This window comes from Abramis brama (genome assembly GCF_963993115.1).
Source record: "Abramis brama genome assembly, chromosome: 13".
Classification (NCBI taxonomy): domain Eukaryota; kingdom Metazoa; phylum Chordata; class Actinopteri; order Cypriniformes; family Leuciscidae; genus Abramis; species Abramis brama.
Genome location: NC_139975.1, coordinates 17,490,798 through 17,503,758, shown reverse-complemented (window position 1 = coordinate 17,503,758; position 12,961 = coordinate 17,490,798). Strand labels below are relative to the sequence as shown.

The following is a 12,961-nucleotide window of genomic DNA, read 5'->3' as shown; positions in this document are numbered from 1 at the left end:
AACTACATTTTTGCAAAACCCCCAAAAATCATCTGTACATGCAATAAACTGCAGTTTCCAGTTGAAATGAACACTAAAGTGACAGCAAAACACCAACAACTTTTATTCTTTCCTATTCACACAAATTATGATAACGGGGCAAATTATAGATTAATAAAGACTTATTTTTGGGCTGTTCCTTGCACAAAATAATTTTATGATCTCAAAACACTTTTACCCTTTTAAAACAATTTTACCACATATACAATGCATTTAGCGTAGGTGGTACAGTACTTTACTTTCAAATGCTACAGAGCATTAACCTTTTATTGCAACTCATCAGAGATTTCATTTCTGAACTGCAGCGATACGTCCAACCAACATAATAAAATGTTGCATGTTCATCTGTTTCAGATAAAACTGAACATGTTTTAGCACCACTTACTGTACATTTCACTTTTCAAAGTGTCACAAAATAAGCTACTTTTCAGAAATGTTGCCACAGGGACGTTTTCCTTTTTTCTTTAAATAAAAGACAGACTCTGGAAACAAATAAAACATTATGGACATACTAATCATCCATGTTTGGTTTTTGGCCATAACAAAAGGGATGAAAGCGGATTGTCACCTGTTTACGAACACCGGCAACTGCGACTCCAATGTGACCCCGCTGACCTGTGACAGTACATGCTGAGTGAGCTGAGATTCCTGTGAAATACCCCACAAATGTTGCCCCTTTATCCAATTAACTGGGCCTCAAAGCCCCACGGCTCATCAGCACACTCCGTTCTCCCAACCAAACAAAACACAGCATGCACAGAAGCCGAACCAGTCACTGGACTGTAAACAAGCAATCCTGTAACAATGACAAGGCATTGTTCCATGCTGGAGATATGAGCTGTTGAAACAGCAGTTGGACTTCCTACACTCATAGTGCACGGCTAACACTCACGCACACAATAATATATAACACAAATCATAAGATAAGGTGTAGTGTTGAATTAGAGGTGACATACATTACTGCTCAAGGCAATTTTCATGGAAGATAAGCAGCCCTTGGAGAGTGGGCAAATTGAAGTTGGAGAAAGCAAAAAGGAAAAGGACTGTTATTGTTGAGTAACTTCATGTGCTCCAAGGCATCTCGTGATGTCATAATGGAGGGAGGGAAGGAGGCTACTATTCTCTTTCAACTCCATATATGAGCCCCCCTCTTCCCTTCCAACTATGCCCTAGGGTTTGCTATGAGAGGCTGCTATTGGCTGGTGGTTTGATAGTGTAGCTGAGAATAACCACCAACCACGGGTAGGGTGGCCCTACACACGGTTACCACAGCAACCCCATAAATGCAATGCAAGGACCATGTGGCAATGCCAGTTTGAGTGTAAGCAAGGAAAAGTAGCACATATACAACCTTATAAAAGCTCATTAAACCGAAATGAGTCCATCACTCAAGGGTTTTACTTCCATATTTTTAATCTAACAATCTAAAGGTCTAAAGGTGAGGGTTCCTGTCACATCATTCACATTCGTTTTATATTTTAATTTCTTGACGTCACTGATAATTGAGGGCAACGCCATGGGGCATCACTGAGCTAAGATCTTGACGACGTGAGGCCAGAGGATCTCATTATTCAACAGGTCCCTACTTCAGACAGCCCCAGGAGCACAGCCAGCATCATTAAATCAGAAATCCACTGCTTCTAACCACTGATGCCAAACTGTTATTAGGTCAGAAGCAGAGAGCGCTGCTTTAGTTCTTAATGAAGTGCTATTACTGAACAGAATCTATTGGAAACTGTATATCTGAAACAAATCCAAGTCAATATGCAAGCATTTCCTATAATTAAAAGATGGCTCTGAGAGGTAACCAGCATTTCCAATGCATTACGGCCAAAGACTCGACTCTTACCTTGGCAGGTGAAGCATTTGATGTGAAAGTGGACATGTTGCACTCGTACCACCTCTCCTTTGCACACCTCCCGGCAGCGAAAGCAGTGGATTGGTCCAGAGCTCCGTTCATTGTTGCACGAGCTTGGCTGATAAGGTACTAGTGGGGAAAAGACAAAAAGGCAATAAGTAACGGACATTAGAAGACTGTTATCGTTATTGGCTGATATTAACATCGTTATTGGCTGATATTAGACTTTATAATGTTGTGATGCCTAAATTGACTATTGGTTTTAATTTACAATAAAAATGTACAATGATTTATTTAGTCTCTAAATAAATCATTATAAATGCTAAAACAAAGTAGTATAGTATTTTAACATTTGCCATAACACAAAAATAATTATAGCCTTTTCAGGATTGGCCAGAATTTTAATATTGGTGCATTGATGTATCTTCTATTGTTAAACCAAAAGTACCCTCAAATGCTTGTGATAACAAGGTATGAGGACCCTCATACCTTGTGTTAGGTATGAGGGTCACATAAATAATTTCCTTTTCTCTCTCTCTCTCTTTCTCTGTATTGATGTCTAGATGTTTTGTGCTGATTGTCCTCCTATTAAAGATGCATAACAGGCATTCAAACACTCAGCCAGTGAATAAATCAATTATTGTGCAATCACTGTAGCAACTGTTGTTCTCGCGTTAGTCTAAAAGGATTTAACTGGGGGAAAATGTCGAAAACAGCGAGGGTACATGCCCCCTGATCTCCATTGTTTCAGCTACAATGCTGGCAACAGGGCAGAACTGCCAGGCCTGCGGTCAGATTTATCTGAGAAAGAGAGCCATGGTGACAGCCAGGAACAAGCATTAAAAAACTATCTGACCTGGTAAAGCACACTGGAAACTAGGTTTTAATGAGGGTTTTATGTGCATGTTGGATAAGACAAATGTAATCAGCAAGCATAAAGTGTCAAGTCAGGAAGTGATACTGATCAGATAAACTCGTGCATGAAATTAGCTTATTTTTCAACAATAAATCAAGCTTATTAATGTGCCCTCACCCGAAACGGAATTATTAGGGATGCACCAATATTAAAATTCTGGCCGACACATACAAGTCAATAAATATTTTCACGTTATAGCAGATAAACGATAAATGGCCGGCACTGCAATTTTATACTATTTGCCAAAATATATTAAAACAAGACAACTACAATCAAGTGAAATTAAAAGTGAAAATAGGCACTTAGGAACTTAAAAAATTAGACATTATAGTGAATAGAATACGAAAAATCAATTCAATTTGATATCTGCTACATTTAACAGTGCTATTAAATAAATAAAAAATATATGAATAACTAGAAATGATTATTATAAGTATTATCAAAATATCTATGCATTTTCAATACAAAAAAATGTCTTGTACTAGAAGGTATTGAATTTCAATACTATTTATTTAGTCAAAATAAATAAAAAAACACTTCAATAATTCAACAAAAATCAATCATTTAAGATTAAGCATCACAACAACATAATGAACAGAATACAAAAAAAAAAAAATTCATTTTGAGATTTGCTAAAGATTATATTTAACAGTGTTATTAAATTACAAAAAATACTAAATAATATTGTAAAAACTATAATCCAAATATCTGTACAATAAGTACATATAGCATATTGGTAAACTGGTCAAGCATCTGAGGGCTTTAAAGAGCATATTCACTGCAACAAACAATGTCTTGTACTAGAAGATCACGTCGCATATTTTCAGTCTATTGGAATAGAGAGTTTCATTGACTTTTCTTCATCCACAGCTGAAGAACAATGATCCATTAATGCTGTTATGCCTCCTCCAGTGGCTCAATCTCACACTGATAATATTGTAAGCACTTATTCCTTTGGCAGAGCAACACGCTGCCTGGCCGACTTCCAGAGCTGTTTTCTGAATTCTGTGTGTGGCCCTCAGCTCTGCGAGCCGACGGTATTTTGTCAGTGAAGAGTGCAGTATAGTCATGGCGCTGTTAAAAGCAGATAACAGCCACAAAAGAGAAAATAAGAGATGTTTTGCAATATCACAAAACCAGAAGCATTTATGGTAATGTGTGAGAGCTATTTTCCCTAAAGCATCACTAGACTGTGAGCTCCCCATAAGCTTTCACATACAATAACAGTCAAATAAACAGAGGTGACAGCTCAAAAGAGAATAAACTTCATGCCGTTAAAAGACAATATGTCTTTCAGGAATCATTCATCTGTCATTTATAGCTGTCGCTGTGCTGGAAGCCCACTTGCAAGAGGGGCCTATGTATGGGTGTAAACAGGCAGTGTAATCCCTGCTATACCACATGCACAGAGATCAGGGGAGGACATGCACAAAGGATTAAACTTTTTAATGGCTCCTACATGAGATACCTTTCATTCATGCTTTAGTAGAAAGTATTCCTGTAATGGAGGCTAAAATATATATTCAAGTTAATTCAGGTTTTAAGAAGGAAACTGTCTATTATTGATACTGACTTGACAGTCTTCTCAATTCAAATAAAAACAACAAATCCCCAAACCCCAAACTAGGTCACTCTGAGTTGTCTTACAGTTTCAATGGTTTAAACATGTTGCCACAAATTCCTCTCGGTCTGCACAAAAAAAAAACTCAGTTATACTCTCTCTCAATAAATAAATAATTAAAATGCTGAATGTACAAAAAGGTAGATTCAAAGAAGCCTAGTTCTTCAGAGAAACTTTAGAGCACTGATATTGAGCAATATATAGCAAAAGGGCCGGTTACGTCCGGTGCAAGGTGTAAGGTGATAACCACAGGACCTAAGGGGCCACTGCTATTTCTGCCCTCAGCAGAGAAGTCTCTTGCGGATTATAGTCACACAGGATTGTGGGAGAGTGGAGGTGACAAGGCTGCTCTCAATTCCTCCATAGCCAGGCAGAAGAGAGGTGTAAACAAGACCTTGTGGCCAGACAGAGTCCACTTATCCTTCACAGTAATGAGCACCGAGTGAAGACCTTTAAATCCAGTGGTAGAATTAATGGCTAAGTAACACTCCTGTTTCCTTAGTAGAGCCAGAACTCTTACTTGCGACAAGAATAATTCTGACCAGTACTAATTGTGTTTTTGGTGGTTGTTAACACTAGAAGTGCCAGAATTCCATAACTACTAGAACTGCCGCAAGCGGTCATTTTGACCACTAGATTCCAAACTCTATATCTCAACTGATAAATACCCAGTTGAGAGATTAATGCATTTATTGTATTAGGATATCTTTTAAAAACAAAACAAAACCAAACGGTATATTTAAACAAGTTTAATTATACATTTATAAATAAATAATATCCGTAGATGTCCTGAACAAAATGACGGAGTAGCCTATGTTTTCATGTTTCCACTGTTCGATCGCGCCCGCGCCTTACACACACACACACACACCATATTCCAGCATTGCAATCTTGACATTGCAGCCTGTTCATTATAGCCATAATAAAATATAATAATAAAATAGTCAAACTAACATATAAAAATTCCACTGCTCTGTTTGCGCGTGTAAAGAGGATGATTTTTTCCGTCGATGTTGGAACGTGAGTGAAGTACAAAGCCTATAATAAAGAATAGTTTACCATCCAAATACATCGCAAATGTTGAAACATTTTGATTCTAATTAGAGAGTTACGTGAGCCCAACGCCGCTTACTTTCACTTTTGCTTATAAAGTATTTCATTTTGGCTTATTTATAGATATTTTTCATTCTTGTTCTGTTCTGAATATCATTACATTTAAACGATTTGTTGTGGAATATGTTTTGTGTATTTTTTACCACATTTTATTGTTGTGTATATTGGTTTATGTATAATAATACTGCGAAATTCAGTGCGGTCAATATGACCGTCTATGGCCGAAATAGGTAAATATGTTCATTTGTTGTTGTTTTTTGCCTTATGTGTAATTTATATGAAAAACAATGTTTTTTTATATGAAAAACATTTTTTCAACAAAGTTATTGCAGATATAAAATTTCAAAACGGTCAAAATGACCGCCATGGCATGTTAACAGCATAGTTTACTTAAAATAACAAATGTATAAATGTACAACAAATAATATATTCATTCCACATATCTAAAACAATATAGAATCTGATATTTTTATAATTTATTGTGAGACATTTGGCTGGAAAATTTGATGGGATGAAAATATATATCATGCAAATGTTTGGGGTCGGACTCGGTAAGATTTTTTATATTTTTTAAAAGACTCGAGGCTGCATTTATTTGATCACAAATGTATTAAAAACAATAATATTGAGAAATATTATTGAAATTTAACATACATCTTTTCTATTTAAAAGTATTTTACATTTAATTTATTTATTTTATGGTAAAGCTGAATTTTTGGCATAATTACTCCAGTCTTCGGTGTCACATGATCATTCAGAAATTATTCTAATATGCTGATTTGCTGCTCAAGAAACATTTCTTATTATTGTCAATGTTTAAACCAGTTGTGCAGCTTAATAATTTGTGGAAACTGTGATCCTGAATATATATATATATATTTTTTTTTTTTTTATAGTTTTTTTTATCTTACTGATCCCTAACTTTTGAATGGTAGTGTATATTTTAAAAAGTAACACAATTTGTTAAGCCATTATTTCATTTGAATGACCTTTCATTACTTTAAATCTTTGTTCTCATTACAAATCCTTATATTGTTTTGTAAAAAAGAACATCATAATCTTTCCACATACCCCCTGGAACCTGCTTAAGAAAAGTGTGAGTTGGAAATCAAGTATTTGGGGTTTCACGTACAGACGACAATGTTGTCAAAACAATCCCCATTCACAACGATCCGTGAAAATGACTTAAAACACTGTATTATGCTGCCAGGCCAGAAGTTGCCATTGAAACAAGCGCGCCGCTATCTTTAGAATATCGTGTTTGACTTTGAACTTCCGTTTTGCTGTGTTTATTTCTATAGCATCGCTGTGAAAGAGTAGCTGGTGAAGTGGATTTACTTGTTGTAGAGTTAACGAAAGTTATCAAGAGAATTGTAATGTTTGAAACTGATGTCGTAACAAATGTCAGTAGACCGGGTAAATTTTAAAACGAGTGGTTCATTAATTAATCCATACTATCTTCATGTTGTGGAAATACAAACTGGAAGACAGAACACAATGATCGCAGAGCTAAAAAGGGGTGGGGCTACAGATTTGTAGTTTACACGGAGACGATTTTGAAACCCATTTTCAAAAGTTTGCATTTTCAAGCCCCCAAAATGCAGTTGTCGTTGTAAATGCTCGGCCAAAACGCATAAAAAGTTTTCCGTTTTTAGTTGAAAACAGTGTCGTATAAACTGCCCCTTAGAGAATTCAAAAACCTGTTTGCAGTACAGTAGTAGACATGGGCCTCTGGAGAACCTGACTAAATTTGATATATGACTACTGCTACATTCAAGCCAACGCTGCTGTAGCGTCAGGAGCTGAACTGACCCTGTCAGAAAAATGATCACTCAAACCAACCAAACACAAGGTCAGACAGAATGAGGTCTGAGGGCCTCAAGGACTTGCTCCGGCCTTCGATCTGCTCTCAGGGTTACTAATGATTTGGGATTTCAACTAAGTTTAGAGAAATGTGTTGGGTCAGGGTCACTGGATGAACATCCCTAGTGTCATTCTATGAGTTATCTACCTTCATGACTTAGATGACAGTAGATGATTCCTTGGATTTTTAATGGACAGCAGCAAAAGCCTTTAGTCAGTTGCAATTTAGCATTGGCTATTGAGTAGAGACAGAGGACACTGTACAGGAAACCAAATATTCTGGGTTATAAGCTTGGCCCACTAACAGAGCTTGCCAAAATCACTCTGATAGGAACTGGGCTGACTGGACTAATAGAAACTGGAGACTGAAGAGAAGATAAATAACACTGAAGAGCACAAAATCTATTTAAGAAAATGCCATCCTTAGCGGTTTATAAAATAAAAACACTGAGCAATGATAAAGAGGTTGTGCATATTGTTAAAACTATTTCCATGTATGCAAATATCTGTTTGTCAAAGCTAAGTTTCTAATTAAGAAGCAGTTTATTTTCCATTGTTATAATAGCAAGGAGCTACAATCCAGTCAGCACATCCAGACACTACAGGTCTTTCCTTGTAAAAAAATATACTTTCTATAGCATGTGCCTTGCAGATGTTGTACTGGACTGACAGTGAAAAGCCACTCTGTCTGTGTCCATCTACTGGCTTTCATATCTACATGGTCCTATAGAAAGAGGTCCATCAAACATATGGACCTGTATATGTAAGCCAGGGGAAATGCATGGAGAATTAAATCTTTAGAAAGGATCTGTAGGAAATTCAACCCTGACAAGTGTTAATATGATGGTGTTTCTCTTTTGTTCCCAGTGCTACTAAATCATAACGTTGGGCTACAGGAATGACAAATGGGTGCTGACACTGAGCCGGACTGCACTCCAGATGGAATGAGAGTGTGTTTACGGTGCCATAGTGGGTCTACGTCTGCTGACACACTAGCTCAGATCAAATCAACTCCCAGGTAGAGCTAATGCATTATGCAGATACATGCTACAAAGTAGCATCAAGGCAGATGCATAGTGCATAAAGTTTTATCAGGGGAGCCACCATTATAACTGGGCAATTTTTAAGTTCGTAACCTCAACTTTTTGGGAAATAATCATTCGATTTTAAGAGTTTCAGCCACCATTCAGCCGAAAAAAAATCATCCAAACAACCAAATGTTAACTGGGCGCTACTCTAGTTCCCTATACTCTTAAAAATAGGCGGGGGCGGGGGGGTGGGGGTTACAACGATTTTATAAAATAACCATTTTGGGTTCCCCAAAGAACCTTTCAGTGAACAGTTCTCAAAAGAACCATTTTTAAAATAAAGACTTTTTCCAGTATTAATAACCTTTTGTGTAAAAATGTTCTTCATGGAACACTACATTCCAATTAAAAACCTAAAATAATTTTTACAAATTATTACTGAGGGCTACTAAGCAAACGTCAATCCTGCATTTAATTTATAAAGCAATTTTTGTGATTAATAGAGGGCTTTGTCAATGACAGTAAATCAATCCAATGTTTTCTTTTATGAGCAGATAACACATAAACTTATTCTATATGCTAATATCGTGACAGTTAATTAAATTGCTTTTGTTTGTTCCTAATATTGATTCATGCTCATTTTATTATCAACAGAGAGAAGTGCATTCATTTTTTTCAGATGGCTGTAAAGGCTAAAAAGGGTGCTGTGGTTACAGATAACTGTTGGTGTTTACGAGGTCTGAACACTGAAGGGCGAGCCGGGTTCCACCTCATTGCTCTCCACAGGGCAGGCATGACAGGACAGTGGTGACAGAGGCACTTCTGTAAATGTGTGTGCTAGCGTGTGATTGATGTGAGGGATGCTGAGTCGCCAATGCTGACACAGGAGGAGCAGGACAACTTCAGGTACCTTAGGCTAGACTCACAATCACATTCATTGGCAGATTGTTAAATCACTTAAATAATATTCATGAACCAGGCTTTTATGTACCCCCACTCTCCTTTTCTAATCCTTCCTACGCCCTTCCCAACAAACAATCACTATCTATCACTTACTAATCTTTAAGGCACAGAAATCTTTGATATTCACTCTGCTGAAGGCAGGAGAATCAAACAGGAGAACAAAGAGAAAGAAAGACGGAAAGCAGAGGGAATGGAGAACAGATTGAGGGAGCATTCCGCTGCTCACTTGTCTGTCTGTTCTCTCAGTGGTGCAGAAAATAGAGGGCAGTCAATAATGGCAGTTGACCATAAGAAACGTAGGGAGCAGCAAATGAAGATAGACCAAGTGACCTCTGTGTAATTGCTCGGCATTTTCACTGGCTTAAGGCTATCATGCCCAATGTAGTGTTCAACATGCCATTGTGCACGGTTACTGCTCCATTAAAATGCCATGTGACCGCATGAGTGGCTATATCAGGTAAGTTTGAGACTTGGTGTCAGTAGGGACTTTCTAAAAAAAAGAAAAAAAGAGCATGTCTATTTGCAAAGTAAAAAATGTTTGATTATGTCATGAGCTTTATGTGAATGTTCTGCAAAACACTCCAGGTCTCTTGTGGACCAGGCGTGCCTGTTCATTTGTTGGTAGCTCTCCAGCTAGCCCTTTTTTGCCATGAGACACAGCTCGGCCACTGCACTCATTCCCTTGCCATCTGTCTGCATTTTAAAACACTCGCTCTCCATACGGTAACACGCTGGTAGCAGCCCCATCCCCAGCTGACAGGCAAAATGCTTTGAAAGAATGAATAAGGCAAGCTCAATTGGCTGATGTGACATTGTTTTATCAGAGTGAGCTGGTGCTGTGAGCTGTGTGTCCTGAACTAAGGGGTGGATTAGCTCAGAGAGTGGGACACATGTGGGCAAAGCTTGTCCGTCCGTTCATCAGCTGAGAATGCAATTTAACGGCTTGCTGCAAGAATGCAAACCATTTCTAATCACAGTACAGCAAGGCATTGATGAAGTACGCACAAACAAACAGGAAAACAGCTCTGTTTTTAAAGTTCTGCTGAACTTTTTTCATAAAAGGATCATTATGAGATGCAGCGGTCATGCCCTTGCAGCATCAGCTGACTGAAGCACAAGCCTCAAAGGAGAGTGGGTCACCAACATGATCTTGCATGATCTGTTTTCTATTCTATGTTGGTGTGTGTCTTTACATCTAACAGATTTATAGAGCATGTAATCAGAAATAATGATTGCATTAATGCTTTTATGATTGGATGAAAGCTAAATGAATGCAACCAAGCATATCTGACTGGCACCAAACTGGACCCACTGGTCACCAGAGTATGTCTAAGTTTTCATAACATCAACTTTCACAAGACATTTGATCTCCGAATTGGCATATTGTGTCAGGATAATTTTCTACAGCTTTATCAGTTCAGTTCAGCTTGTGCAAAACAGTCAGACATCTAGTTGAAATAAAAACTTCTGGACAATTTATTTGATGACCAAAGTCAGTTTTGAAGGAATAACAGTCATACTCATCAATCCTGAGCAAAAGACTCATTTGTAACTCTGAATAACATTGTTGTTATTGATAAAATAGCATTATATTTATAAGAAGAAGAAATAAATAATTCTTACCAATAGCCTATTATTATCTTTTTATATTATTATTACAATTATTATCATTATTTCATATACCTGATTCAGTGAGAATGTCTTTGGGACATGCCAGGAGCAAGAGGTCAAACGCTTGAATAAGACACCGGAATAAGACTAACTACTCTAATTTGACAAGGTCAAGATAAAGTTTATTTATTTTACCTTAAATTTAGATTTCTATCTACTTCGGTTATTTTGCATTAGTAGCCTCAATCATTAATATCTGCAATTAGACCAAGGTAACAATGGCAAGAATTTACTCACCACTCGTGCTCATGATGCTGAGACAATAATCCAAGAGTAAAATTTAATATCCAGACAACTGCAGTCGCCTATTGTTCAACCGATAAAATCCAGTTATTGAGCCTCAGCTTGTAGTCAGAGTCGAACCGCTAGAGTGGGATAAAAACTCGAGGAATAATTAATACAAATTGTAAAGCTCCCAATGTGATTCCCGGATCACAGGGAGGGCAGTGATCAATTGGTTAATAATGGGAACGGTGGGCTTAAAGTACTGCACCCCGTGAGTGCAGGACGGACGACCGACCTGAAATAAAGCGGAATGTTGCCTAGTCACATTCCATGATCTGCTGCCGTTTCTCGAGTATAGCCTGAGATAGTGCTGAGCAGTGTTGCGTACAGTGGACGAGGCGCTGTCACTGTACTCTCGCGCTCGCATCTATGGAAGCGCGCGCCGGGGTGACGTCAGGCATGCGAGCGCAGAGCAGCGTGTTTCCTCACACCCATCTACACGCAGCTCTGTAAAACAGATTTGTTGATTGTAATGGCAGCGGTCTGTTTTTGTCGCTTGCAGTGAATTTGAGGTGTGAGGTCATCCAGAGGGAAAGTTGAAGTGCAGGGTGGGTTTTCACAGATTACGGCATTTACTGTATGGATGTATAGCGCCCTCTTATGCAGAGTTAGAAAAAACACAATGTAAATAGGCTACAGTAGACAAATTTGATTAATTTAGGTACCTGCCAGTCAACAAAAGCTTCTTACTATGACAATAATTAGCCCGTTTGGAACCGAATTATGTTCCAGAGAAAGACATAGGCCTATGACCACGCTATAAATGTAGCCACAAATGATAATCAATTTTAGTTTGACGTGATGCTCATTAAGACAAACTGATAAAGGCCCAGAGATTGAAACATTGTTAACTGCACAATGTTAGCCTATTTTTTATTTATTTATTTATTTTTAACATTGACAATGTGTTTTCACATGTGTTTTTGTTTTTTTAGAGCCAATACAAAAATGGACTACCCTGATAAATATTTACTGGAGACTAACAAAATGTTTTACACTGTAAATAAACAAATAAAATAAAGATGGCATGCTAACTTACCGATTCCTGGATTTTTCTTCACATTGACATTTGTTACTGGATTCATTTCAAATCAAGGCCAGTGAAGAAAACCTCTTTCCTGGCAATCTGCCATTTATTTTACTCTTGGTGTACACTAGTAGTCACTCTTTCATCACTTTATGTCTCGCTTATTGCACAACCTCACTAATCAACCCAGTATTCATTCCTTTCTGAAAGAAAAATATATTCACTCTGAATATACTGTAGCCAACAATGAGATACAAAGAATCATGACTATGCTATTTAGAAAAGTTATAAATCACATTCACAAGTTATCTGTTTGTTCAACACAATACAGACTCATAGACCCATAGAACTACACCTTGGCAAATCTTCTTTTTTCCCTATTGTTATTCTGTATTCAAAGAAGCCCTGACCCATGTGGAGGCAGACAGGCATTTGGATCAAACAGGAAGTCTCTTATTTGCAGATTGTTCTCTTTTTTGTGTGTCCTAACCTAATGTGTGTTATGAGTATTTTACTGACATGTGTGTATACAAAAACAAGTGCCAAGAGGAAACTGCACAATGGAGGGATGTGACAG

General features: G+C 37.6%; 1 protein-coding gene across 8 annotated transcripts in view; it reads right to left on the bottom strand.

Annotated features, from left to right (window-relative positions):
• ablim3 (actin binding LIM protein family, member 3) overlaps positions 1-11,883 on the bottom strand; it is a 66,592-nt gene extending 54,709 nt beyond the window's left edge. For 5 of the 8 annotated variants that reach the window (XM_084133986.1, XM_084133987.1, XM_084133988.1 and 2 more), the window contains exons 1-2: positions 11,310-11,860; positions 1,889-2,026 (exon numbers count right to left, since the gene is read on the bottom strand). In XM_084133986.1, the coding sequence (XP_083990112.1) occupies positions 1,889-2,026; positions 11,310-11,322 (151 nt within the window). In that variant the 5' untranslated portion in view covers positions 11,323-11,860. Of the gene's footprint in view, positions 1-1,888; positions 2,027-11,309 lie in introns of all 8 variants that reach the window. The other 3 variants (XM_084133983.1, XM_084133985.1, XM_084133984.1) reach the window with 1 other exon arrangement.
• Between the last annotated feature and the right edge of the window lie 1,078 nt (positions 11,884-12,961).